This window comes from Hylaeus anthracinus, unplaced genomic scaffold, assembly GCF_026225885.1.
Source record: "Hylaeus anthracinus isolate JK02 unplaced genomic scaffold, UHH_iyHylAnth1.0_haploid 4, whole genome shotgun sequence".
NCBI lineage: Eukaryota > Metazoa > Arthropoda > Insecta > Hymenoptera > Colletidae > Hylaeus > Hylaeus anthracinus.
The window spans coordinates 11,450,167-11,476,972 of record NW_026535289.1 but is presented as its reverse complement, the minus strand read 5'-3'; the positions used below and the strand labels follow the sequence as shown (position 1 = coordinate 11,476,972).

The following is a 26,806-nucleotide window of genomic DNA, read 5'->3' as shown; positions in this document are numbered from 1 at the left end:
TAAAGGTTATACAAGGTCGTTGAAGGTCAACTACGATGGAGAATACTACTTAGATTATAATGAAGCCATTTAAATGTTTCGGAACCTATGGCTAAAGGTTATACAAGGTCGTTGAAGGTCAACTACGATGGAGAATACTACGACCTTGAATGTACAAAACAGGTAAACAAACTGTAACACTTATGGAACACTTTACATCTAGGAATGTAAAATAAAGTCAAAGTGTATTGTAGATAATTGCAAAATTATCATTCTCTAATTCGTATACGTGTAAGCTAGCTTGTCTATTGATCAATATTACTTTCTGTCGTGTTGAAAGCTTCCGATTTGAAAAGAGCGACGATAGTACGATCATAATGCGGTATTAATGTTCCTTCACATTAATGTTAAATATCGATGCATCACGCGAGAGATAACGGGTGCAACAGTAGAATTCTTTGTACGCCTCGAGTAAAAAATTAAAAATATATGCAAAGCGGACGGTCAATAATAAAGTCGCTCCAATTGCTCCTATCAACCGAACGGCACGGTTGGCATCTGTTCACGAGACAAATATTTGCCAAAACGTCGTTGCTCTCGTAACGTATCCGCTTATAAATTAAATAGTGTCTATTAAACTTGGAAAGCTCAGTCAGACAGTATGAACAAGCGCGTCATAAACAAGTATAGTTTATCGAATATATTTGTCCATTTTTTAGACCAAACGTGTTATTCATCTTGCAACTGATTAGAGGACTGAAATCATTGGTAACGATATATATTTGTTGTTGCTACAGTTATTCCTAACGTCTGTTTACACTTCGTACCAGGATAAGAAAACTATGATCTACGTTAATTTTCAATCCCACTAACAATAAGATTGTCGTTCATAATCTATCAATCATCCGATTAAGCTGCACGATTATCTATATATCAAGATGCATCGATAATCGTGTATCAAAATCTCAGTAACTCTTGCACAGTGTGGTCCAGTTGAGAAGCCAATAAATCAATAAAAGCCTACCGTATTGAAAACAATCATCGTAAAGTTTACTTTCGGAATACTTGTGTAAGAAAATCGTTGAATAAACAAAAACTCAATAACCCCAAAGGTTCAACGACTTCTTGTTTGGTCAAAGTATTACTCAACTCCTGGACGTGTATACGTAACCAAGGAATACCTTCTGTTTCAAAAGATAACACAAAATGCGTGTAATGGAGTGTTATCGATCAATAGGGCTCGCCACATTCGTCACGTTGTATACGCTGTCACAATTGCAGCTGATCAAACTAGTATACAGGCAGTTCATAGCGCAGGATATGGGAGCAACTTGTTGATTCACAGGCGTTATCGGGAGAGAATCGTGCAAAAGCAAAACAAACATACACGTACCCCGAAATGCTTCCAAGTCGAGTAACTTCGGTTCGTTATTTTCGTTCAGCGACGCAGAATAATCCCGTAAAATAGTATTTGAACTGGGACCTGTTTATCGTCCGGTGGGGGGGTCAGAGACCCACCTGGTCGATGCCCGTAGCCACTGTCATGATCTCTCTCCGCGTCCTCTTCTCGTTTCACCTTTGAAAAGGTACCACTAACGTACCCCGTGGCACGCACACAGGTGCGAAACGGTTTAGAAGCACACGAGAGCAGTCACTCACGCACAACGTGGCAACGCGCGCGCACGTACACAAACACATACGCACACCCGCGGAATTCACAGTTCACGGATAAAGCTTCTCCTTTCTCTTCGCATTCTTTGACATCTCCGTCCAGCCTTGTCCCTTTGTAGATAGGATCCTTGTTTGCTCGCAAAGAGACGAACGGCTCACGGATAGGCTTCCTTCTAACGGTTTTGGGCGACGATAGAACCGAGATACGATAAGATACAGAGACAAAACGATATCGAGATAGCTCGTTTCGACGGCACCGATCGCGCGTCCGAATTAACGCTCTCTTCCTACGCGAGACGCGCGCTTGTCTGCCACACGGTGCATCCCTTCTCTTGCTACTGTCCTCTCCCTCCATTTCGCTGCTCCGTTTCGTAGTCTATACTCGCGCTTCGTATACAGGGTGGGGCATTTAAAATTGGACTCTCGTGTAACTACCTCGCGTTTAAATTTACGACAACGAAACAGGCATACTAGTCGGCCTAATTCGCGAGTGGGAATATGACGATGATGAACCTCAAGATTATCGGTTCTTTATTTCCCAGCACTTATTTTATACATTTACATTTTCTCAATTTGTGATTCGAGTTTAGATTTTCATTCAGGCGATAAATTCTACAGCGTAGCCCGATATCTTGTATAATTTTAAGTGTACGACAATATTATGTTAACAACCGTTGGTATAGGAAGTAGTTTTGGATGGTATTTAATAATAACAAAATTAACAAATTCTCCCATTCTCATTCAAGAAAAAATAACGTCCTTCCATATCAAGTAGGATCAGTAGGTACCATTTTTAACGAGTCAAGTCTAAAGCATTGGCGTTCGGATTGATTTAACGATTAACTTGTTACGTAATTCTCAAATATTAAACATCTACTGCTTTCGATAGGGGAGTATAACTGAATTCTTTTATACCCGTTTTAAGAAGACCTCTTTATCCTTGTACAAATACGACGTTAAGGGGCTGAACTTGACTGATCATCCGCCCCATGGGTGAGTCACACAATTGCCAGCCTCACTGGCGAGTCGATAATTTTTATCAACTGCGAAACACAATTGGACACGATCGTGTGCGTGGAAGATAGGGACGGTTTCTGTTTCACGCGCCGCGTTAATTACGCGTCTTGACAGATTTTGCAATCAATGATACTTTGTTGTCAGTGGGTTAATGCGTGTGGTTCTAATGCATACCGATAAGATACTTAGAAGAACATGTTATTGATAACAAATTGCCGCATAATTACAATTACACAGTTATCAAAGCATTCCACGTTACTGATCGTCTCACAGGTCCAGTCCACAGGTCACAGGAAGGGAAGGTTTCCAATAAAGGCATGATGTATTATATTCTTATCTTATATAAAAATGTTGGTGCGTATGTCTGATCATAGCGGCTAAACCACTGAAGCTATCCACCATATACAGGGTGTCCAAAAAATGTTGAAGGTCCTTGAAAGGGGTGGTTCGGGAGGTGATTTGAAACAACTTTTTCCTTTGCAAAAATGTCGGATGGGGCTTCGTTAAGTAGATATTAATAAAAAAAACCCGACCAATCAGAGCGCGCGGATACCGTTGGAGCGGCCACGGTAGCGAAAGCTACGCGCAGAGCGGCCTCGTCAATATCCTTCGATCCACGTCGAGTCACTTGTTCGCGTACAAGCGCGGTCGCTTAGCTCGTAGCCTTCGCTACCGCGGCCGCACCAACGGCATCCTCGCGCTCTGATTGGTCAGTGTTTTCCGTTAATATCTCCTCAACGAAGCCTCGGACAACAATTTCGCTAAGGAAAAAGTTGTTTCAAATCACCCCCTGAATCACCTTTTTCAAGGACCTCCAACGTTTTTGGGACACCCCGTATTCACACCATATGCTCGCGTGGTGCTCCGGATTATTTTTGTTTGTATTGGCTCCTCTAGGTGGCGCTACATAAAATGATAAAGTTGTCCATTGGTTTCTTTATACGTGTCTCTATTCGTTAGTCCTTAATGTCACGATAATTCATAATATTATTTAACCGGACATTATTTAGTCCTGTAAATAATTTATTTAATATTCATTATCCGTCATCATTTATGACCATCTTTTTCAGATGCATATAGAAATCGATTTAAGATTTAAAATGATAAATGTATATTATTATCAAGAGCAGTGATTTTATGAATCAGTAACCACTGTAACCAGTCGTCATTCGAAACCATAAATGTTATCCTTCACGACAGATAAGACATCAAAGTATTTGCGAACACATAATCTCATGAATGGAGTGGAAGATCTGCGCGTAACGATGACAAGAAGTTAAAATTGAAACGTGAGATATATTAAAAGGGTGTTTTAATCTTTGTGCCCATTTTTAGGAGCGAAAGTTTGATAGCCATCGGGTGTCATCTGACACTGTTTTAAGAGAGCGACATTATGGGGGAGTGTAGCAAGCCCTATTAACACGTTGGCTGCCAAGCTAAAACTCGTAAAAATTTCAATAAAGCTAAAATTTTGTCTAGAAACTATTAAAAATTGGATAGCTTAACATCTGTCGTAGTATTTAATTTTTTAACGTCGTCAAATTTACGAATCCTGTCCAGATTTATTTTCATTATTGTCTTATCTTTGAAATTAATTTTATTAGTTCCTTAATGACAAGGCCTGTCACCCATTTCTGGGTGACGTGGCGACCAACATGTTAAATCGAGGACTTACAATTAGAGGAAAGGTGATACCGATTATCAAAGTTTTACTATCCATCACGGTTACGCTACTCCCTATCGTTGCACCAGGATACCGTGGATGTCTTTCGAAGATTTCCCCTACGAAGTAAAAACAACTCGATGAAAGCACGTGAACGCCGGCTGAGTATTTTAATGAAACCTTTATTAAGACTTTATCGCGCCAAAGTCAAATAGTGACTTTGGCAATACAAACAGGTAAACGTTGCCCCGAGAGTCCTCGATGCAGATGCACACCGAACGATCTGTTTCGCCGTCAAACGAATTGTACGATACGTATTGTATATATAATTACGAAGCGTTCGTTCAGCGAATCGTAAACGATACCGGTTATCAAGGAACGGAAGCCGCGATGAATGAACGACTGAGAACCGAACAAGCACTGTTAACGATGATTACGGAGTGGCCGATATCAATTGGCCACTTTATTGTGAATTATAAGTAAACAGACCAGGCTCGCCGGTTGAATCTGCATATTGAGTGACACGACGCAGGGCGGATTCTACTACCTTAAATCACAATGGCGACGACAAGTTTATTCGTTTACTTTGTTTTTTTTTTTTTTTGTTAATTATATCCTTAAGATTGATCGTTACGTACGTCAGAAGACGAGTACGCGACACGCGCGTGCACGGGCTTCGAAATCCGTATACGTGTGAGTGCGTGTGTGCATCACGATGCGAATTCGTCGGTGTAGCGTGTGTAGAGTGCGCAAACGTGTCATTTATGTCAATTGGTTGCGCTAATTTAAGGGCGACGTTTAAAGCAACTGGATTGAATATTTTCGAGCGGCTTCTTTTTATACGAGCGACTAGAAAGGCGATTTCGTGATAACGTCTAAACGATTAAAAACAGATTCAGAAATATACAAAATTCTATAGATCAAATTGAAATGATTTCGAAGAAGACATTTTTTTCTCCTGGAATGACCTTTTAGAAACTGTGCATTTCTGGGATTTAATCATTGAAATATCGACCCTCATCAAGTTCAGAATGAACCTTCAACGATAGAAACTGCTTTCGACCATATTAGTATCAATTATAACGTCTTCGATTCATCTCGGTATTAAAGAAATAAATGTTTCGGTATTTCTAATATCGAAAAAGCAATTTTTAAAGAGTCGTTACTGGTAACACGTTTGACTTACTGTACAATCACGGAGAGGAGCGTCCGACGAGCACGTATCAATGTTATTAATCTAAAGTACGATAGAACAGTCGACAAACTTTGGGACGGTGTTAAGGATGAGCGTCGCGACGCTCCTCGACGAATCGCCGTCGAGCAGATGCACGGAGAGGGGTTGGTTGTCCCGGTGGCAAGCGTTCGCGGTGTAATCGTTTTTAAAATCCTTACCGTTGTAGCGTTCGTTCACGGATTAAAGTGTGCAGAGCCCAAAAATTCCGCGTCTCTCGCTGTCCGTTCGAACCGTAAAAAAATATTCAACCGTGCGAGCCTCAGGCAATCGTACAATGTTCGTTCTCCGATTCCCTGCCAAGGAAATTGGTAGAACACGTCCGTACATACTTTCGTATACTGTCGCCGACGAGATCGCTTGCCACCGTTTATGCAAATATAATAAATATATATATATGCGCCGTGCACACGCGTAATTGCATCGCGACTTTCATCTATCAAGAGGAACGATCGATGGAATATATATATATATATATATTTATGTGTATTATAGGTACAACCGGAACACAGAGAGACAATTGTTAAACAACGCAGCCGATCCTTAACTGACGATATTTTCTGTGTATTCGTGACATATTTGAGAAACGAAAAAACTAAGGAACTAGTAGTCGTTGTAATAGGACTGTTTCAAAGGTTACTGACTCGTAGATATTAATAAGTAATAACGATACGACACAATGTGCAGATTTAGAACGGTTTAGTCAATGAGAGAATCGCAACGAAGTTGGAAACACCGAACAAGCATGATAATTAGCAAACAGAATCTTTCTTTACTCGAGTAACTTACACTTACACGTGTAATAAGTCTCTTTTTTGAAAAGACCTAAGAGAAATCATTTCCTTATATATTATTATTGCATTTATGTTTCTGTTACGTTACTGAAACTGTAAAACGATCCATATAAAAAGAATCAGTATAGCCTACCGTAAATTGAAAGATGCACGAAGAATGCTACAAAAACCGAAGACTATCGAATCGAAATAAATCCTCGTTCGACGGAGCGTCGAATCGTTTCGTCAGTTAACGATCGATCATGGCGATCCGCTCTCTCCCCGTTTTCCCTCCAAAATTGTCTACAATCGGGAACACGTGGCAGAGATCAGAAGGCGAGAAGACGGTAAATATAGAGTGAAAGAGATAGTCCGAAGAGAAAATCTTTAGGCACACCCACACACATACACATACATTTATATATATAATATATATATATATATAATATATATATGCGTAGAGCGCAAGAGTCTTCGTTTTTCGTGTTTTTTTTTTTCATTTTTTTTTTTGCCATTTTTATAATTTCATACTTAATACGATGAAGCAAATCGTAAATCCGGACTCAGATTTGCCAGTTGCGTTCGATCGAACGCGAACGCGCGGGACGAGGCGACGCCGACGCCGACGCGCTCGAACGACCGTACATTTGAACAGGGCGCGCCTCTATGATTAGCATTCCTCTCGTGATCGGTTTCTTCTCGTTTACGATAATTCAAAAAATAAGTTATCAGAGTACTTTGTACTTGTCAAAAAGCCGATCGATGGTCGCCAGAAGCTCTCGTACGATGTCCGATTCGAGCTAGGGATGCTCAATTCAGAAAACGATTCTTCAAATCAATATTACACACGTGATTTTTAACTCGTTAAAGCGACCGCTCCTACACCTGATTTTCTATTTTGGAATGTCTGACACTTGATTTCTTTCGGTCTCCCGTAAAACGTGGATTTCTTTCTCCCTTACGGCAAGAGCAAGTGTTATTTGCTGGAACTTTTACGTTTTTCAGAAACGTGTATATGTAAGATTATTTATCGTTCATCGAACGTGGCCTGGCTATCCGTAATATCGTTTTAGGCAAACCTCAGCCCTATCTAATTCCATTTCATCGTTTTTTTCCAACCACGCGCCTATCATGTTATTTTTTCCTTATTGTGTTTCCCTTGTCCAATATGTCTACCACTTGTCCAACTTATCCGATATACACGCAACATAAATATGTAAGCTAAAATTGATTCCAGAATCGATTTCATCCACGAGAATCGAGCATCCCTAATTGGAGCAAAGGAAAAGCCTAATCTCGTCGATCGCCTCGCCTCGACGTTCGCCGCTTATTCACTCGTGTCAAGACGGACTCCTTAAAATTGCTCGCTTCTCCCGTACGATTCGCGCGTCGTTAATAATTATAATGTAATTAATTACGTCGTAATTCAATAGCAAATATATTATCACATTTAGATTGTATTAATGTTTAAGACGTTCGGCCGGACGTCCTTCGACAAATTCAGCACCTGTCCTCTCGTTTGAAAAATTTACCGAAAAACTTACCGCGATTCGCGTCTCGACACACTCGAGACTAGAATTGGGCAAGATGCGTCAACTAGTTTCTGTAAACTTCGTTTAAATAAGAATTTCAACCATTTCATATCGAACGAATATAAAAGTTTGTTCGGTTGCGTAAACGTCACGAATAAATTGTTACGTGTAACATATTCGTTGCGTATTGATCGAATAAAATCTTGCCGATCTCTTTTCGATATATATCTTGACACCGATAGTAGTACAATCAAAAAGATAAGAATTTCATGATTCATCGTGCAAATAAACCTCGTAGGTACTTTTATCCTACATGTACTTCTATTAGTTTTACACTTGTTTGCAAACAGAGACTAGAAGAAAGTTCGAACGAATGCTCGTCGAATTTAATTTTTCGGCTCTTATCGCCATCGATGTCAAGAAATGATATCGTTACATCACGTTGAGTCATCGGTATCGAGCGTGTCAACGCAACCGAAAATAATCTTGCCTCGACTCGAATCCCGGTTCTTTCTCGAGAGATTCGTCGAACCTAACGTTCGTTCTAACCTCGTAATTTAGTTTAGGCGTCAATTCCTCGAAGGTTTCCAGAATCGACCAACCCGATGGCTTCGCGTGGATAATCGCCGAGAGAACCTCTCGTTTTGCCCAATCGATCAGGAAATTTGGCGAAAATTGGCGCGACAATCAATTAGAATAAATTCGTAGCTCGCGAAATATTGCTTTTCAAACGAGAGCGTCACCGATTGGACGATCGTCGACGAAAGCCCGCGATTGATCGTTCGTGTACGTAAATCTAAGAAACATTAATATAGAATATATTATCGTGTAGTTTATATATAAGGTATACGTTAAGACACTTACCATCTACTGCAAAAATTCAACAGTTAAAAGATTGTAACAACTAGTTCGTATTTCGTACGAGACAAATTCGCTCGACGAGCATTTTCGTTCTGATAATAGTTTTTTTTTTATATATATATATAAGATCGATTGGCGTGTCTAATTAATCGACTAGCGAAACGGAAGAAACAGAGGAAAATACTCGATCGAGCGATTCTACTCGTCCGCAGCCTCCGTCTCTCTGTTCTCTCATTCACTTAAAACGCTACACTCCTTCTCCCCGATCTCTTGCTTGGCGTTGTATTTTTTTCATCCTCCGATTTATTTCTTCTTTTCATTTTTTTTTTTTTTATTCTTGGCACGCATTATCTCTTACTATTGGCACGACATTTACGAACAATGAGCTTGGCTAGAATTAATTCGAATAAATCCTCGGACGCACCTGAGATCGATCGCTCGAACGATACGATGCAATAAAAAGACCTTTGTTACACGCATATATGCACCGTATACTGCAGCGAGTGTCTTTGTTATTCGGACACTTTGCAATTTTTATATTTGTTGCTCTATAACTTTGTCCAAGGGTAAAATGATCGAGGTATATTGCATCGAAGCATTTTTATCGACGAAACGAGTTTTATTAACGAAAGCGTAAAGCTTTTTTAACTTTATACTTTTGATAACTAGACTCGACGTTTTAATGGCGTATGTATCGCAATTACCTGAAAATCGCAAGAAAATCTTTATGGGCAAAGTTATAGGGTCGCAACGTGTAAATTGTAAAGCGTTCGAACTTCAAAGTCACCCGCTGGTATATACACCGTATACTACATATGAATGCCAATAAATCGTCACTCGGCTCGAGGAGGCTCTACGTCCATTCACGAAAGGCAATTCCTTAAAGCAACGATCGTGATTACCTATGCTCGTGCGTCTCGCATCGTCTCGAAAGTAGCGATGGGACCGAACACGGACAAAATTTTCGTGCGAATATGTTACGGTAAATGTAATAAACTGTGGATTATGCATAATCGCCGCATTTATGGTAACAAATAAATTTCGAACAACGAATTAAAGGTGAACGATTCTCGAGTCGTTGTTCGTTCCACGAAAGTTGCATTCTAAACGATAAAATAACAGATGGAGATATTTCGCGGCGAACGACTAAAAATTGAATGGTACGAGTACAGTTTGAGTAGGAACGAGCGGATCGTTGGATCGGTCCCGTCGCTGCTCGAGAGGATCCTGAGTCCTTGACGTTATTCCCCGTGAAAAAATCGTCCATGGGCGAGCTTTTTATGCAACGTCAACGAAAGGAAAGCGACGGACGCGGTCTGCGTCTCGGATACGCTCGCGAAATCTTAAAGGCTAGAAATTATCTAAACGCGGCCGTGGACCAATCGTTCTAAATGGAATAATCAATCGAGCGGTTATCAAAAATAGAATATCGTTATCGTGTACGATACACAACGCATCAGTATATACCCAACAATCAACAATCGTCGTTCCGCGATATCGTCCGTCGGGGGATATCGCAGTGCGTCCGGTACCAAAAATATTACATCTCACGTAGGAGAGCACATCCCATCCATGTGCGTTTACGAAAGTCCGAAAAAACGAAAGGTTGACGACGATCCTCCTCAGCTCTGCCTCCCTCTACGCGTTCAACAAGGGAACTCCGCTAGCACACACATGTAAAATCATGCATATAAAAAGTGTCGCGTAAACGCTACATATGCCGTCGTGGAATAAATCCCTTACAAATATAAAGTATCATTTAAATACAATGTACACATATATCAAAAGCAAGAATATGGACCAGTGGACGTGATTCGTGGTACAATTGAAACGGGTAATGATTTCCTCTGCGACGAAGATAATCAAATTTCTTATTCGATCGATAGAAATTCCGTTCGGAAATTAAATATCGCGTTGGACGAATGAATATTTATTTTGAGGAATAAGTCAATCCGCAATGTCTTTATTCGTTGTAAGTTCGTAATTAATTTTCTTTTGTATTTTATTGGACGTATTTTTTGCATAGACTGGACTGATAGCTTTGGCCCCCATGATCTCTTTTCCAATTTGATCTTTGATTATGAAGTTATATCTGGACTGCGGATTTTTATGCACGAATGAAAATGTTCATAAATGCAAAAGTATATAAGCTATCAACGATAACACACGTGTTACACCGTTTAGAATATGGGACAAATTTTTATTTAAGCTCAAATTCTTTTCCTGTATTTATAAAAATATGAATTTGCGTGAACATCCACGGCCTAGTTATATCGAATGAAATAATTTCTTTTCGAAGAGGTCAATGACGTAATCCATACCAAAAGAAGTAAATATCTTCCACGATTAAAAGTCGATCGCTCAGGCGTCTAGATAACACGGGATTCGATTGATATTTATAAATAAACACCAGATGTGTTCCACATTTCCGACTTATTTTTACACGCGTAGTCACTCCCTTTCCGGTTGTACTACAATTCACGTCACACCTTATATATGTACTGTACACGTACGCGTACAGAGAAAAGTGCGTATAATTTTCTTTAGTAATGCTTGCAATTGTAGTTACGATTGATCGAAATTCGGTAACGTTATCGGGAATTCAAAGCGGTCAGAAATCGATTCTAATAAAATAGATGTAAAAAATGAACTGACTACGTGGACAGGCACACGCTGCTTAAAATAATTAGGAACAAAAGTTACGCCGAAAACGACAGTTCGAAGAAAGAATCAATTATCAATTTTCGTTGGAATTTGTTCACGGTTTCGATCAATCGTAACGATCTTGAAGAAATTCAGTCGCTTCGGGGGACAGATCTTCGTTTTTCTGAAATGCGAATACAGGCGTCTCGGACGAGAAAAAACGTAGCTTACGATCGCGGCCGTAACGTTGCGCATCGAAGAGCATAGATCCTCTTACAATGCCTCGTTATCTTCCCCATAAAATCCGTTACCCGCTAGAACGTAGTTATGATACATTAAAAATTGACACACATTTATGTTATATGGATCGGCTTCGGCCTTATCGCCTCTTCTCCCACCTTTTCCATCTTTTTTTTTCTTCTGCTTTATATAGCAGAAAATGTACGGTAGAATCGTTTGGGGACGGTCTTCGATCCTAACGAGGAAAAAACTTGCCATTTATTTATGTCTAACCTGCGTTAAGTGAGGATAGAATATGAAGCGAGTGCGCGCAACGAAAACTCGCGTCCGCGGGACAACCATACTCTGCTCGCTGGCTCACACTTACGACTTACGACTTAATCGAGACACACGAAATGTTTACGATTCGTTGGAAAATGTCCTGCACTCTGTATAATTATCGCTAATCAATCATTCTCTCGTCCTCTTCGTATAGTTGAACCATCGTTCGAATGGCTAATGTAAAAACGTTAAATGATGTTACTTGAAAGTATCGTTATCGTTTCCCATGTAATTTTTGGGGGTTACACTTATTGACCACAGCAGAAGACTTTCGAACCTCTTATCGCTATCTCTATGAAATTTGATAAAATTCACTCTTCCCTCGGTTAACGAACATATGGTACGCCATAACTGTTTGCGAAACGCGATACCACCGCGTTACGAATGGTACCGCGTTTTCGTTACCACGCTGAACGTAATAATCGCAATGATGATAATTAGCAATAATAACAGCGTATACCGTTAACGATAATACGGTTAACAATCATAATTACAGCTCGGACAATTATAATGCGTAGGAAGAGCTACGATACAGGAGGGTGCGAGAGTAAAATTATGTTTGCAAAATAGCACCTTTCGCGTAGGCCAGAGATCTCGTGCTGGTGTCCAATTAGAACCTTAGAGCGGTACTTGAGATATTTAACGCTTTCGTAGTCGATATTAACAGAGGCATCTGGGTTTATAACTTTGAATAGGATACTCTGATATTTGGACAGTAGTGCAGTTAGGTTCTTCAGTAATCAGAGGATACAGAGGATACCGGCATCGGTTGTGTATCTTGGATCATTTTAACCTGTGCTCGTGTCACGGTTCATTGACTGCCAATCAAAAATAAGCAGAAGGCATGGCTCACTGATCGTCGATGGAAGATGTTACGATTGTTCGTCTGAACGATCAAAAAACAGGGAGGAGCGCGTTCCAGATAGAGGATACGAAACATATCCTATATACTACTTAAAATATTAACTTGGTTGAATGATTAGCTCAATTTTTTAGAATTTTGGGGTGCACGAGCGTCTCTTGGCCATCGGTACGGAATAGCAGTCTTCAATAACGATCCTCCGTTCGAATCAAAAGGACGATGACGCTGATTCTACTTTCAGTCTTCCACTTAGAGCTGTCCGAGAACTCGAATGCTTCGAGCAACTCGGTTTTTCCAACCGACTCGAATACAATCCAAGTGATCAGGTTTCATCATTAAAACACTCGAATGCGCTTCGAGTAGCTCGACTATTTCGAGTGGCACGGAAAAATTCAATTGCTCGAATATATTTATTCTAATTCCTATTTCTCTATATGCAAAGAGCAAGTCCCATTTGAATACATAAGAGAAACGATCATTCGAAGCAAGTTTGGAATCGAATAATCGAAGAACTTCAACGAAAGCAACGAGTCGCTTCCCTAAACACAGAGAATGCAATAAAATGCAACCGTTACGGTGTATGTGATAAACTGGGGATTATGGATAGTCACCGCGTTTATCACATTCACCGTAGCATAACTATTATAAAGATACCAGGCCTGGTCGATTAATCTAAGCTTCGTGTAGCGAAAAACTACGTTAATAAATATAGAAGACACTCTCGAAAATGAGAATAAGTAGAAAAATAGGAACTTCAAGTGAGAATTGAAAGCATCTCTACAATAGTAACGAAGTAAAGGAAATTTCTCTGTAAATCCAGTCTACGATTCTAGCACCATTGCGCAGCATTATTCCCGTTCATCATCGTCTGATCAACGGATGAATTCCGACAATTAAATCGACTAATATAAGATTTCGTTAGAATTTGAAGATTAGATTAAATTATCGATGTTCGCATGCAATTATCTATATGTTTCTTATTTACTATGGGCAAACCTTATCATCACTAGTCAGAAGTTGCACTCGTTTTGTCTTTCTTATCCGCGTCACGTTTCGTTCTCCAGTGCTTCATTAGAATTATATACAGAACTGTGCCAAAGCAAGATTTCAAACACTTTCAAGTGACGAGCGAAAGTCTACCGAGCTTTCAATGAATTGTCTGCAATTATAGCGTCATCAAGAATACACATTCTTCGTGAATATCGCTAATCGTCAACTTCTGACCGCTCGAACCGTCACTGATTCTCCCACCTGACCCAGACAACAAATCTCACGTATTTACACTGCCTCCGCAGTAATCCGTGGGCGCAACAATTACTTTTGTCTCGAGAAGATTGCCGCCCAGCGATTTCGTTGGGTTGCACCATACGTCGTGGCGGTTTTTGTCAAATTAACATTTATCCAGATAAAATTAAACATTTTTACGAAACGTTGTACTCCTAGCTCCAACGAGTTAAACGCTATACAACGTTTTGCTAAAATATCTATTAGGGTGAACCAACAGTTCGTGCGTTTTTCAGCTCGTTTCGCTTCCAAAATTTTCCACGATTTTACTAAAACGAAAAACAATTAAACGATCAATAAATTAACTAATAATTCGATACAAAAGAGATTTTCAAAAGCTACAAAATGATATACAACACTCGCATATAAAGTAATTTTAACGACTTCAAAGAATAGCACAAACTGAAACTATGTAAAAAACGCAGGAACTTTTGGTTCACCCTAAGACGTCTATCTGCATAATTGAAATTTGTAAAAGACCGCCACACGTGGCACAACTAAATATAAATATCCCTTCGAGAAAAGTCGAGTATTCGTGAAACATATCGGAATGAAATCGAAACAAACGCGAAGTCTCTTCTATCGTTTCTCGAGACATCTTCGTCGACGTGGACGTCGTTCTTCTGAGCAGCTTGAACGGTGACGGCACGATTGGCTTTGCCGATGTAAAACCTCCGCCTCCGCGATTCTAACACCTAGGTCGAAGTATTGACAAAGTTAGGACGTTGCAAGGGGACGACGATCGTGTTTCGATCGGTTGCTTCGCTAGTTGGTGGACTCCGTGTTCGAGGACGGCGATGGTTCTGGACTCTGGACGAGCGGGGTGTCCCTTCCGATCGTGGGCGTTAACAACATACCTCGTGGACTGAACGTGTCGCAATAGAGATTCTCTTTTTTGTGGACTCGTCTTACGTGGCTTCGTAGGTTGTCGCGACGGGCGCTTCTGTACGCGCAGTGCGGACAAAGGTGAGGCTTCTCGCCCGTGTGCATCCGTCGATGTTGAATGAGCTGAGGTAAGTCAGAGAGATCACGAATTAATTTTGTTTGTTCTTAAATATTATAGAGTGTTTTGCGTTTAATAGAAAAATTGATGCTTGAACTTACTTTTCAGGTAAGCAGATATTATTCTCGCTCTCAACACGGCGAATTCAATTTATTCGTTATTTTTCCGACTTCTCTTCATGTTCTTTTTTAAAAGATGTTTAAACTAATTCAACGAGAATTTACAATTCGGCGAAATTGCGTTCAAATTGTACATTTCTATTGGCGTGTACGGTACGTATTCGGAATTGGTCATTTGTATAATTGCTACCTTATTAAATGTTTGTGTATTTCAGTAAAATAACCTTACGTAAATTCTTGTTATCAAAATTCCTTTCAATAGCTCGGGTACCTCGGGATCGCTAAACCCGTACTGTAGCTGCGGTCAAACACAGCAACAGCGCCCGAGGGTGTTCATTTATTTGGCCAATTACTTCATTGACCACGCGTACAACAAAATACGAACAAGACATTGTATCCCATTGTATGAACGTAAAATGAAATTAAACGGCTAAGGCTGTTTCCATTTCCAACTGAAACACGTCACGTTAAAATTTTCAAACGCGAATCGTAATACTCTTCCCCGCTGTAAATCAGTTTCGAATGCACGGGGTCGCGACGCGTTCCCGTTTCTATTTACATAAAGCGATATTTTCGATTAAAGGAGGGGGAGCAGACCGCATCCAGGTATCCTACAAAATTCAAAAGGTCCGGCGGAGTATCGTTGGATTTACGATCGACCGGGGATTATACGGCTGTCGCGCGGATGAAAATCTAAAAACAATTCGAATCCATAGGTTTTACTCGCCGTCCCGTGTTTTGAAATTCTACCTGTCGCGCGGGAGCCACTTCGATACTCCCTCCCCCCCCCTCCCCCTCCCCCTCCCTCCTGCTCCCACCCACCTTTCACCGACGAGAGAAATATTACCTTTTTCAGTTGTACCGTGCGAAAAATGCAAATATCGCAGCAGAAATAGCGATCGTCGCGATGCCTTCTCATGTGTCTGCTGAGATCGACTTCGGACGATCGGTCGGCTCCGCAAACCGCGCAGCTCACCCTCGTCTCGGGTGCTGGGCCCTTCGCGTGTGCCCTCAGATGCCTTTGGAATGCCTTCTCGATGGTGCAAGCGTACGAGCAGAGCGAGCAACGGTACTCCTCCCTTTCGTATCTGTCCATGAAAACGCATCATAAGTCGGAATTACCAGTGGTCACGGACACCCAAAGCTCTATTCGACGAAGTTTTCATACTCGAGTTTGCTGTTGTTACTCCTTTCTGTGTTAGTTACGTTAGTTCGTTCGTGGATGCCGCCTATAGACGGCAGTGGTACAAAAAGGGTTAATTTATTTTCTTATTCGTTGCTACATTGTTTAACAAACTCGCAGGAAATCCAGTATTCGTTCCGAATCGAGCTTCGCGTGGTCTCGCGCCGTCACGAGCAGACAGAGAGTTGCAGAAAATTTTCAAGTACCTATACCTGACGCGTTGCAATGCCAGGCTTCGCTTTTTCCCTGTCGGCGTCATTCCCTGTGCCACGTGCGCGGCCACGTGGGTCTCCATCTCGCACCTGCTGCTCGTTATGAAGTCGCAACCCGATGAAGGGCAGCTTTTCGTTTCTCCTGACTCCGTGCTGGAGACCGGCGGATGACAATCGACGATGTGCTTCCTCAACGCGGGCCTGGTCGGCGCCACCACTTCGCAGGAACCGCAGGAGTAACCGCGATGAGCGTTGCTCACGTTTGGACTGCTGCCTCGAGACCTGGAAACCGGTTGGAAAAATGCGAGACATGACGTACGTTACGCAGGAAATTAGGCAAGTATTTCTTTAATGGGAATTACGTGCTAAACGTTCGGTCACGATTTAAAAGTAACAAAAAGAGGACTGACTAAATAGCGCAGCATTTTCTAAGGAATACTGATACATCTAGCAGCGCAATAATATTTACAATTCCGATGGACATTCGAAAATTCAGCGAATATGCAATATTTTGCAACAAGGAAAGAATGTTCGGTGACTATTTCGAATGGTTCTCCAACAAGGGTATCAAAGGATTAACAAACATTCGAAATTTCTCAATCGATACGCGCAAAGCGCTATAACTCAACATCGGTCAATATCCTTCGGAGCTCTTGATTTATGACGTCATTTATCTGGAATGTTTCGGGTATCTGAAACGCTCTCGCATCGTCCAACAGAAACGGCGATTTGCCTTCTAGTTCAATGGATGCGTCAATTTCGTTTCATCGATTTTGCGGTGCGCTAAATAAAAGTCACCACTTGAACGCGTTTTGAGTGGTTCTCGCGAGAACTTAGGGGCACATTCAATAAATAAATTGCTTTTCTTAAAAAAGTAATTAATTGAATATTTTTCTACGCGTCATTTTCAATGGAATCACAAATCAAACAGCGATCGAATTTTCACGAAATCGTAGCCAGGACTAATATTCTCGGTCGCAGTAAATTGACTCTAAGGAAATAACGATAATTTCGAATCACCATCTATCGAACTTACAGTTCCAATTCCAGTCATAACTATACGAAATACTTTTTTCGTGTTTTATAATTTTCGTGTTAAAAAGAGCTCAATTTAAATATCGAGAAGCAACGAGTACGCGTAGATAAGAAACTGATGATGCTTAATGGATCCGATAAATCGGAAGGTTTTCTGACCACCTTTGGCCACGATATTCCAAAAATTCGATCTCTCGCGCCGTTTGGTCTCGTCTTGAAAGCGGGCCGTGGCTTCAGCTTATCCGACCCGCCGGGATAAAGAAGAATTTAAACGGCTGGTGCGGGGGCCGCGGCATTAAGTAGGTTCCGATGTAAGCCACTTTGGCTGGAAAGGGTTGGTAACTGGCGAGTATGCATACTTCTCGGTGTAAGACGAATGTTCGCTCTCTGAGTCGCTGTCGGAGGGAATGTTTGGGATCTCTGTAGCCTCGAGGGCCGCCGTCGCCGCAGATAGTCTTCCCAACATGGCGGTGTATGCGCCGAGGACCCATCCATTTAGAACCGGCGTAACAGTTCCTTCCTGTTACAGAAACGAAGTATTGATCAATAAAATGAACAAAACTATCGAGGATTTAATTTTTATTAAATCAGTATAGTGATAAATTAGTATAGCGATAACTCTAAACGTGACAATAAAATAAAATTGAAAATAATTTATAATTCTTATGCCATGTCAAGATTTATCTATTCTTGAAACGTTTATATCATTCGGAGGATAAAAGTGAATATTCGAAAAACGCGCAGTCTAATAGATTCATCCACGCCAATAAATATTGTAGAACTATTTCTGAGCAAATATGCGAAATATCACAATGAAATATTTATATTACAATCAAGCTTCCGTTTTTGCACCTAAGACGACAAAGAAAAAATTCTGAAAAGAAATATACGTGTCGAATCGAGTAATCTCCTCGTTTTCGAAGTCGGTTCAGAATCCAGAATTAGTCGCTTAATTCTTCATACAGTCTACCAACGGAAGAATCGATTAATTTAGATGGCCGCGTCGCGAAACTTCTGTCAGGGAATCAATTAATTCTAGCTGTGGCCAAAGTTCCGAAATGATACACGAATGATGTGTCTGTCGACGCTGGGCCATTCCGTTATTTTTAGTTATTTTGCTAATCGACGTTTTAGTGTACCGTATTTCAGTCGTTATCTGGTTTTCTTTATACCGGCTTAGTTACATTATTTTTCCTCTTTTAGGAGTCGAAGGGACTTCCTGAGATCGATCGAACTCGGCGTACCTTATCGAAAGCAAGGTAAGCCATCGGGTCAAGCAGCTTCGTTGAGAGATTATTGTTAGCCGAACGGTGGGAACTGCTTGTACTTCCGCTGTCGCTTTCCTCCCCGGCGTCTTCGTTGTCGTTGTTTTCTTTTGGTACGGAGATCTGTATAATCAGAAAGAACCGGATAAGGTCATCGATTTTTATTTTAACCTAGACAGTTTGTGGATGTTCTTTTCATACCTGAGCATGAACAAAATTAAAATTAAGTATTAAGTTTTTTTTTATATCATTTGAAAAATAGATATTTTAATAAATCTGTAAATTTGACAATAGCGACGGTAATTTATATCCAAAAGCTTCTGTTTCTTTTTTATTTCAGATGATTTGATACATGTACTTTTTATGCAAAGCATTATTTTTTAAGCACATTATTTTTTAAGCACAGATTAATATATAAACTTGTAAATAATGTTATGAAAGAAACGTCCAAGAGCTTAGTTTTCATTTTGATATTCTGCCATGATCTCTCAAACCTTCAAACTTTATACATTTGATATTACTTAAAATATCTTCTTTTGGATAATATAGTTGTGTTCAACAGAGATTCAAAAGTCCACTGATATCGATAATCAGCGCAATCCTGCGATGAAGCTAGCAATACCGCTGGCGAAATGCCATGAACTTCTTCCAAAAAGGACACGATTTTCATTCTGTCAGGAACGATATTAACAGTAAAAACTGGAATCGCGAATGTCGTAAGGATTTCAGTCGTAATTCTCATCGAATATAACAGGAACGTATTAGTGCGCGGATATTTTTGCGTGGCCCTCGATAAAATGCTTCGGGGTTCACGACGAACAAAAGTAACGTTGAATTAAATTTCAAATTTTTGGTCTATTCTAGGATTTAAATAGATAGCTGAGGTATTAATATTTATTTAATATATAGCAACCACGCTTTGTTTGCGATTTTCGAATCAGTGAACAGGAATGAAAACTCCATTCGTCAAATTATTTGTTTGCGAACGAATTTGCAGGCGATCGATGGATGGATATCACTGAATTAAAGAATTATATTAACCAATTGTTTTACAAAATTAAATTCACTCATGTAATCGCTTCCAATTTAATTAAAATGTTCACATCTGAATTAGACATCATTTTTTCCATATTTTTATTACGTAAATAGCGTATTTCGCCGTTTTTAGTTTTCCTAAGAAATATTCAATTTATATCAACACATAATGCATCCTGCGAAAGAAAAGCGACCTTCGCGAAGAGCGTATTAGGTCAGACGTTACAGTTAGTCGTTATGTAAGGAAAATTACTAGCTGCTGTCTACATTCCACTTACTTGCAGTACTACATTCCCCTTAATCCAAAGACTGCTTTTTTCCTTTTCCTTGTAATATCGTACTGGATTAAGGGGAATGTGCTGCAACAAATAAATTAAACGTAGACAGTGTCGAGCAATGTTCCATTAACCGTAAGCCTCAAGAAAGTTGACTACAACGTCTGATCAAAATACACTTAAACACCTTTCTAAGGACAGCAAATGAAAAATTTTAAGAATACATTCAAGTATACTATTCTCCGTAAAATTAACGAATTTGATATCATCCTTTTAAGAAACACTCTTTATTCGAAGAGAAAACATCCTGCGATATACTTCACCAGATTAGATTTATTAACAATTGTAAGGTGATCAAACATCGCGAGTCTATTGCACCTTTCAGATGTACACTAGCAGTCAATAATTTCGATACATCACAAAGAGCTGTTTTGTAATAAATTCATACTTAATGAAACAGGCTAGTTATATTTGAATTCATCGACAGAGTTTGAAAACAATTGGACAGATTTTCTTAAATTTTTCCTTCGTTAAAATACCCACCCTTAGCAGTGTACTAATTATTCTAAACTTTTAATTTTAACTGCCTTCCATTTCTCTTCCAGTACATCTGACAATTCATTTTTATTTGTAATTCATTCTTCTGTTTTCATAAACTGTTTCGTTGTGAACCTCGTTATTAGGTCAGTTACGAATATCGAGTATTTCTCAACTTTTGGTTCGCCCTAATATAATCTGATACGATTTGCGTGAGTGCATTTTAGGGAATTTTAAATCAAACACTGGACATTTCCGTATTAATTTCGAGTGTAAGACCCGCCTGAATTTTGGAGGCAATTTTTCGAAGAAAAAACTGCATCTTATAGTCCGTAAAATATGACAGTAGTTCCACTCAATTATGTATGTAGGGAAAAATGACAGGTGTAGCGATGAAATTAATGATCGATATCGTATGTACCTGATTATCATTCTCGTCTGGATTTTCGATGTGTCCTTCGTTGTCGTCTAGTGGTTGCTGGTCGTCCTCCCGCTCCGAGTCCTTTTTCTCGACGTCGCCGTCGCTGGAGGCGACGGAGGGTTTCGTGACCAGCTCCATGGGCCCGTAGGGTGGTCCGGGCGATGTAAGCGGTAACGGGACCATATCTGGCCGATGAAGGGCGCTCAGGGCGAAGGCTGCCCTTGGTAGCAGCTGCGTCGCGCTTGGTGGCAGAATCGGGTGCCTTCGGGCGAGACGCGGGTCACCCCAAAGTTCACCCGCGGCGTGAAGACTCCAGATCCCATATTCCATCTGGAACCGTAGCCGCAATTGGGTCAGCGAGGACCGCCGTCGACGATCCTTGCCGATCGTCTGGACGCTCGCGTCGCCCCGCGGAAAGGGATTCGAAGCGACGTCTGAGCAATCTGTTTCGCGACGACTATTTAAAAGGGGGACCGACGACGCGATTAAAAGGATACCGAAAATAGTGCGACCGTTTAATGGGAAAGACGATACTCTCTTGTTCGGTCGGATTATTTCGCCTCGACAACCGTTACGCGGGCCAGACGAATTCTCGCTCGGGATGAAAGATTGATGGGAATCACGAGCCGGGAAAACTGGAAATAGAGCCGCGGTTAATAAAGGATAAGGTCCTCCATCTAGCGAGACATCGATCGTTCGACAATTACCGAGAAACAGATTCGAAACGGATCCGAGAGACGAAGCGGGACGCTTGTTGGCAATTTCGCGACAAACCGTTTCGGATGTCTTGGCCTGGGACGAATAAATAGCGCGAGATATGGTGGAAATGATTCATTTGACGCGTCAACCCTTGGACCAACACTGTCATGAATATTTTTAGGAGGCTACAATTTTGTTTCTATACGAACGGAAAGTTATTTGCGAGTTTAAAATAATATCGACGTCAAGAATGGCTCGACTAAGGAGTGACACTATTTCACTCTCGTAAAAGATGCTAGAATTTTTTTAGAAACGTCAGAAGTACGCTAGAGCGACGGATTCCTAAATCGAGCTAGTCCATTCTTTATGATCGACGAAGAAGTATTCACCAAACTCCTTCGTTATGATAACATAAAAATGACATAAAAAGTTACATATTATCACAGTATTGTACTGGAATTCCTAGTATTATAATTATGGGCACGATAACCTTTTATTTGTTTCAACATTCGACGTTGGCAGCTTATGAAAATTTTGATTAAACAATTTATCCAGCGATCGATTATTGACCCGTAAATATCCTAAGTTTCAAATTTGATACCGGAATTTTAAATCGAATTCGGAACATCAGGCTTCTAAGGGTTAAACAAACGCGATAGATTTGTGTTTTAATATACGCACTTTGACGCAACAGATCAGCATTCGATAGAAACGATGTACTCGTGCTCGGAATTAATTTCTAAAAGGTACCTTATTTTTCAATCCCATAACCCCTTAATGATCGAGTTATTAGCCAGAGACTGGACCGTTGAACGCGGAGGATTATCGATAACTGATGAAAATAATTCAAAGCTGCACAGTACAGACGTAATTATCGCGCGCATTAATGCGTTTGCTTTTCACGGCGATTCCTCCAATACGATATTTAATGAATTAATGAAGATAATTTTCATAAAATGAAAATGGCCCGCGAGCACGCCTCGATGGAGATTACAACGGATTTTCGTAACGAGCCATGGAAATAAATGTACTGCTTCGCAAAGAATCGCCGTCGGGCGAAATTACAGGATCAAAGGTGAACTGCGAAATTGTACTCGTTCTCGTGGAGAGTATCGCGAGTCGCTCGACGGACACCTGAAGCTTCGATCGCGACGAAATTGTCATTCTTGACTTCTCGTCCAGTCATGTTGGAGTCTAGCTGCTAGACTAAAATACACGGGACATTGCAGAAACGAAGTTAATTTATTACAAACAAAAGAAAACCAAGTTCCATAGGATCTTAGATAACTCGTATTACGTCGATTTCTTTACACGAATCTTCAATTGAAAGGCTATTCATTACGCCTTTCTACCTTTGTACGGCCAAAGTTCAGCGAACTTTCGAACATAAAAGTTAAGAATTCCAGAGAAATCGCGAAAAATACGACAAACTGATTGCAGCAATTGCACGTGGAATATACGCAAGAAAAATAATTACAATTACAAGCAGTATTTATTACGCGGGTATATAATAATTCTCCCTTGGTATCCCATGTAACAAGTAAAGGCTTGGTATTACTAGGGGTTGATATTTAATATTTGTTTTCACGTTAACGAAATGAAGCTTCGTAGAATTTTCACGTGCAGAAACGCCGCGTAATTGCTGCGTGTTTTGTAATGTTTAATAAGCGGATCCCCGCAATGGACGAGCCCTGAACTCATTATTTGCAAAACTTCGTCTGCGCTCATTACTCGCAAAACTGTCCAGGGGAAACAGTAATCATTTTAATGACCGTTTCGCGTTTAAAAATTTTCCAAACGAACCGGAGGACTTCTGATTGCGGAAGTTTCTGCGCCGTTTCCATATCCACCCGAGCGAATCCGCGCAAAAATAACACAACAAACGTCTCGACTAATAAATCTATCGATCGACCGTTTTACGAAGCCGGTGCAGTCCGCGGAATGAAAGTTCGTGCGTTACATTAACATGATGGCCGCGCGACGGATAGTTCATTGGCAGGTAGTCGATACCGATACAATGTTAACGAAGCTAATACTTTCGGTAAACACAGAAACGGCGAAGATCGTATCTCGTGTAAATGCCGCTTCAATTATTGCTCGATGCAAAAATAACTATTTCGTGATGACTTTTCCAGTATTCTAATAAGGAGACGTTTCCGGTATTTACATGAATGGTTTAAAAACTGTCTAGCTATTTTGGAGAACATTACAATAATGTACGGAAACATTTTTCATTTATGTTCGGAAATACTCGAAACAAATATCGTGTAATAATAATTATTATAAAAATTTTGCGTGTTTTTCTAGGCTTGTTAATATACCAAAGAACGTAGATCTCATTAACGTTTTACGGAAACTAACGAAAGAAAATTATAGAATCACTGAATTGTACGAAACCTGATAAGAAATACAGGAACAATTTTACATGAATATACGAGTTACGCAGGATGAATATAACATAAAATGGGAAATGGTAATGCACATTTCGATAGTAGGTCACGAGAATCGGTGTACGCGATGTAATTCCTAACGGTGGATCCGCAACAATACTACGCGCACGACCAAACGAAATTCCAGTCGCGCCAGTGGAAGAAGCCCTACGGAATCGGACCAACTGATGCCTCCAATCGCGAAGCGAAAAGTTGAAAAACAATTTTTCACTTATCGAACTTTATTAATATAAATTTCCGCAACAAAATCGATTAAACTAAGTAAATGGAATTTCACAAACTGTTTTTAATGGGTTCGCAGTGGAGAGCTGTACCAAAAGAAAGATTTCCTTTTGCTGCCTGACAGGAAATCGTACTCGATAGAGAGGGCCCCTGAACTCGTCTTTTTTCAACATTTCTCGCAAAGCAGATGTTGCACTTCTTCCCTATTGACGATCGATTAAGTATGCAAATGCACTTGGACAACTTTATCGTGGAGAAGCAAGCAAAGAAAAAGAAAAAAGAAGGTGAACTACAAAACTGCGACACGCGACCCATAAAGTGTCGTTTAGCGGTTATTTTTTGAAAAAATAAGGCAGTCTTTGGAAATGATTGTCCTTAAAAGTAAAGGTCCCTAATGCAGATAAATAAAAAACATAACAAAATGCGTGTAATTCAGACAGTTATTTAATTGAATTCATTTGTTCAAACGTAGAATAAAGTAAAATACAAATGAAAAATAAAATAAAAATATCAGTCCATTCATGAAACAATAAATATATAAAGCTATACTTCTGTCATTTTTGTTTTGGTTTCTATAGGTGCATGAAATCGACAATAATTCTCCACTAATCCATGCACCATAGAGAGGGGAGGAGGGCTTTTCATGCCCTTCTATACTTTCTAACGACAGCTTTACAAAAATATCGCGCTCTGAATACACCTGAATATAGAAGGTTTAAAATTTAATATTCCACAAAAATCTTGAAAATGCATTGAAAGTATACAATTCTATAACCGATTCTTTGAAAAACAAAAAGATTTCCAAAATGGAATATTCTCATATAAAAAGAAACTTACACGTTATTTAATTTCTTTAGAATTTTCAACTATTTTAGCCGATAATCTCGAAATATTAACATGGTGGACATAAAGCAGTTCCTCTTCTGGTGATGCAAGTAACAAGAGCAGGAATTAAGAAAAATTAATTTCAGAACAATACAAAGAGTGATACGTGTAATTTCCTAATCAAACCAATATCTCCAAAAACTTTCTAACAGAAAATACATTCGAATGGTAGAAACGGAAGTCTGATATACATGCAATTAAACCAAAACAAATAAAACTTAACCCTTAGCGGTTCAAATTTCTAACGCGTTGATAAACTGCCAAGTCCGACTTTCTCTTCGCAAATAGAAAATACGTTGTTCGTAGGATTAATCGTAAGCCTTTATTTACTTCAAATACCAAAACTTTAGCCAATACAAGTTTACATCATCGAACGAAATATTTAAATCACGATTCCCAAGAACAAGTTACCGATCTACGAAACGATTTCTTTGAAAGATAAACTACCAAGTAAAACGTAGAAGCATGTTACTCTATAAATTGAATTTACGAATACGAGCTATATATAATTGTCAAATATACGAATATTTCTAAAACGATCGACAGAACTTAAATAAGCTTAGCGATCACCGGTCTCGCAAATGGTAAACAGTTCATTTTCCAGTCGTTTCACTCGGAACAAACAAGATAGTCCCGTGCTCAAGGCACACGGGACAACAACGCCAAAGTTTCCCTGGTGTCTGGGAGGTGTACTCGGACCGCTAAGGATTAACGAACGAGAATCGTTGTTTCTCTTCGTTGAATATAATCAAAAGATCTTACGGATGCCCGTCCGGTGGCCTACCGCAATTCAGGCCGATCGTCATTACGGTAACTCATCCCCCGGTTACCGTGGCACCCGCTACGTGCAAGGACCAGCCCCACGATCTCTCTCTCTCCACGTTACCGGTCGACCGGAAGTTACGGCAGTAGCAACGCGGCTACGAGTGACGTGCACGCGGCCTCGCGGGTACCGCGGCGTAGAGAAATACGTCCGGATACGTGCTGCCGCAGAACGAACTCGCGAGATTCCTGACCATTGGACCGACCCTCGTGCATGCATACTTTAGCATAACGTTCTCTATACAATATCCAGAAAGAGGGACGAGGGGAAGGAACGAGTGGGAAAGAGAATGAGAGAGAGATGGAACGCGGTGAGCCGCGGGATGCGCGGACCAGAGACAGACAGAGATATACAACAGCCCCTTCCCATCCCCCCCCCTCCCCCCCGCCCCGTCCCCGCCGACGCCGCCGCCAGTACCCGCCCCCTCGCAACCGCGTCGTCCTACCTCGCTGACCCCTTCCCGTTACCCTCGCGAATCGATTTGTTATTGTTTTTGTGTCTGCGGTCGTCGCGGCGAGCGGGGCGCGTATCGGTGGGTGGCAGCCCCGGAGACCGGGTTCGCGAG

The 26,806-nt window shown here is 40.5% G+C and overlaps 1 protein-coding gene across 4 annotated transcripts in view; it reads right to left on the bottom strand.

Annotated features, from left to right (window-relative positions):
• Positions 1-4,496: 4,496 nt before the first annotated feature.
• LOC128894963 (zinc finger protein 425-like) overlaps positions 4,497-26,806 on the bottom strand; it is a 24,276-nt gene continuing 1,966 nt past the window's right edge. The window contains exons 2-8 of one of the 4 annotated variants that reach the window (XM_054157105.1): positions 26,181-26,461; positions 21,163-21,492; positions 18,874-19,017; positions 17,989-18,149; positions 16,589-16,876; positions 16,047-16,287; positions 4,497-15,085 (exon numbers count right to left, since the gene is read on the bottom strand). In XM_054157105.1, coding sequence (XP_054013080.1) covers positions 14,843-15,085; positions 16,047-16,287; positions 16,589-16,876; positions 17,989-18,149; positions 18,874-19,017; positions 21,163-21,492 — 1,407 coding nt within the window. In that variant the 5' untranslated portion in view covers positions 26,181-26,461 and the 3' untranslated portion in view covers positions 4,497-14,842. Of the gene's footprint in view, positions 15,086-16,046; positions 16,288-16,588; positions 16,877-17,988; positions 18,150-18,873; positions 19,018-21,162; positions 21,493-26,180; positions 26,614-26,806 lie in introns of those variants that run through there. The other 3 variants (XM_054157104.1, XM_054157108.1, XM_054157107.1) reach the window with 3 other exon arrangements.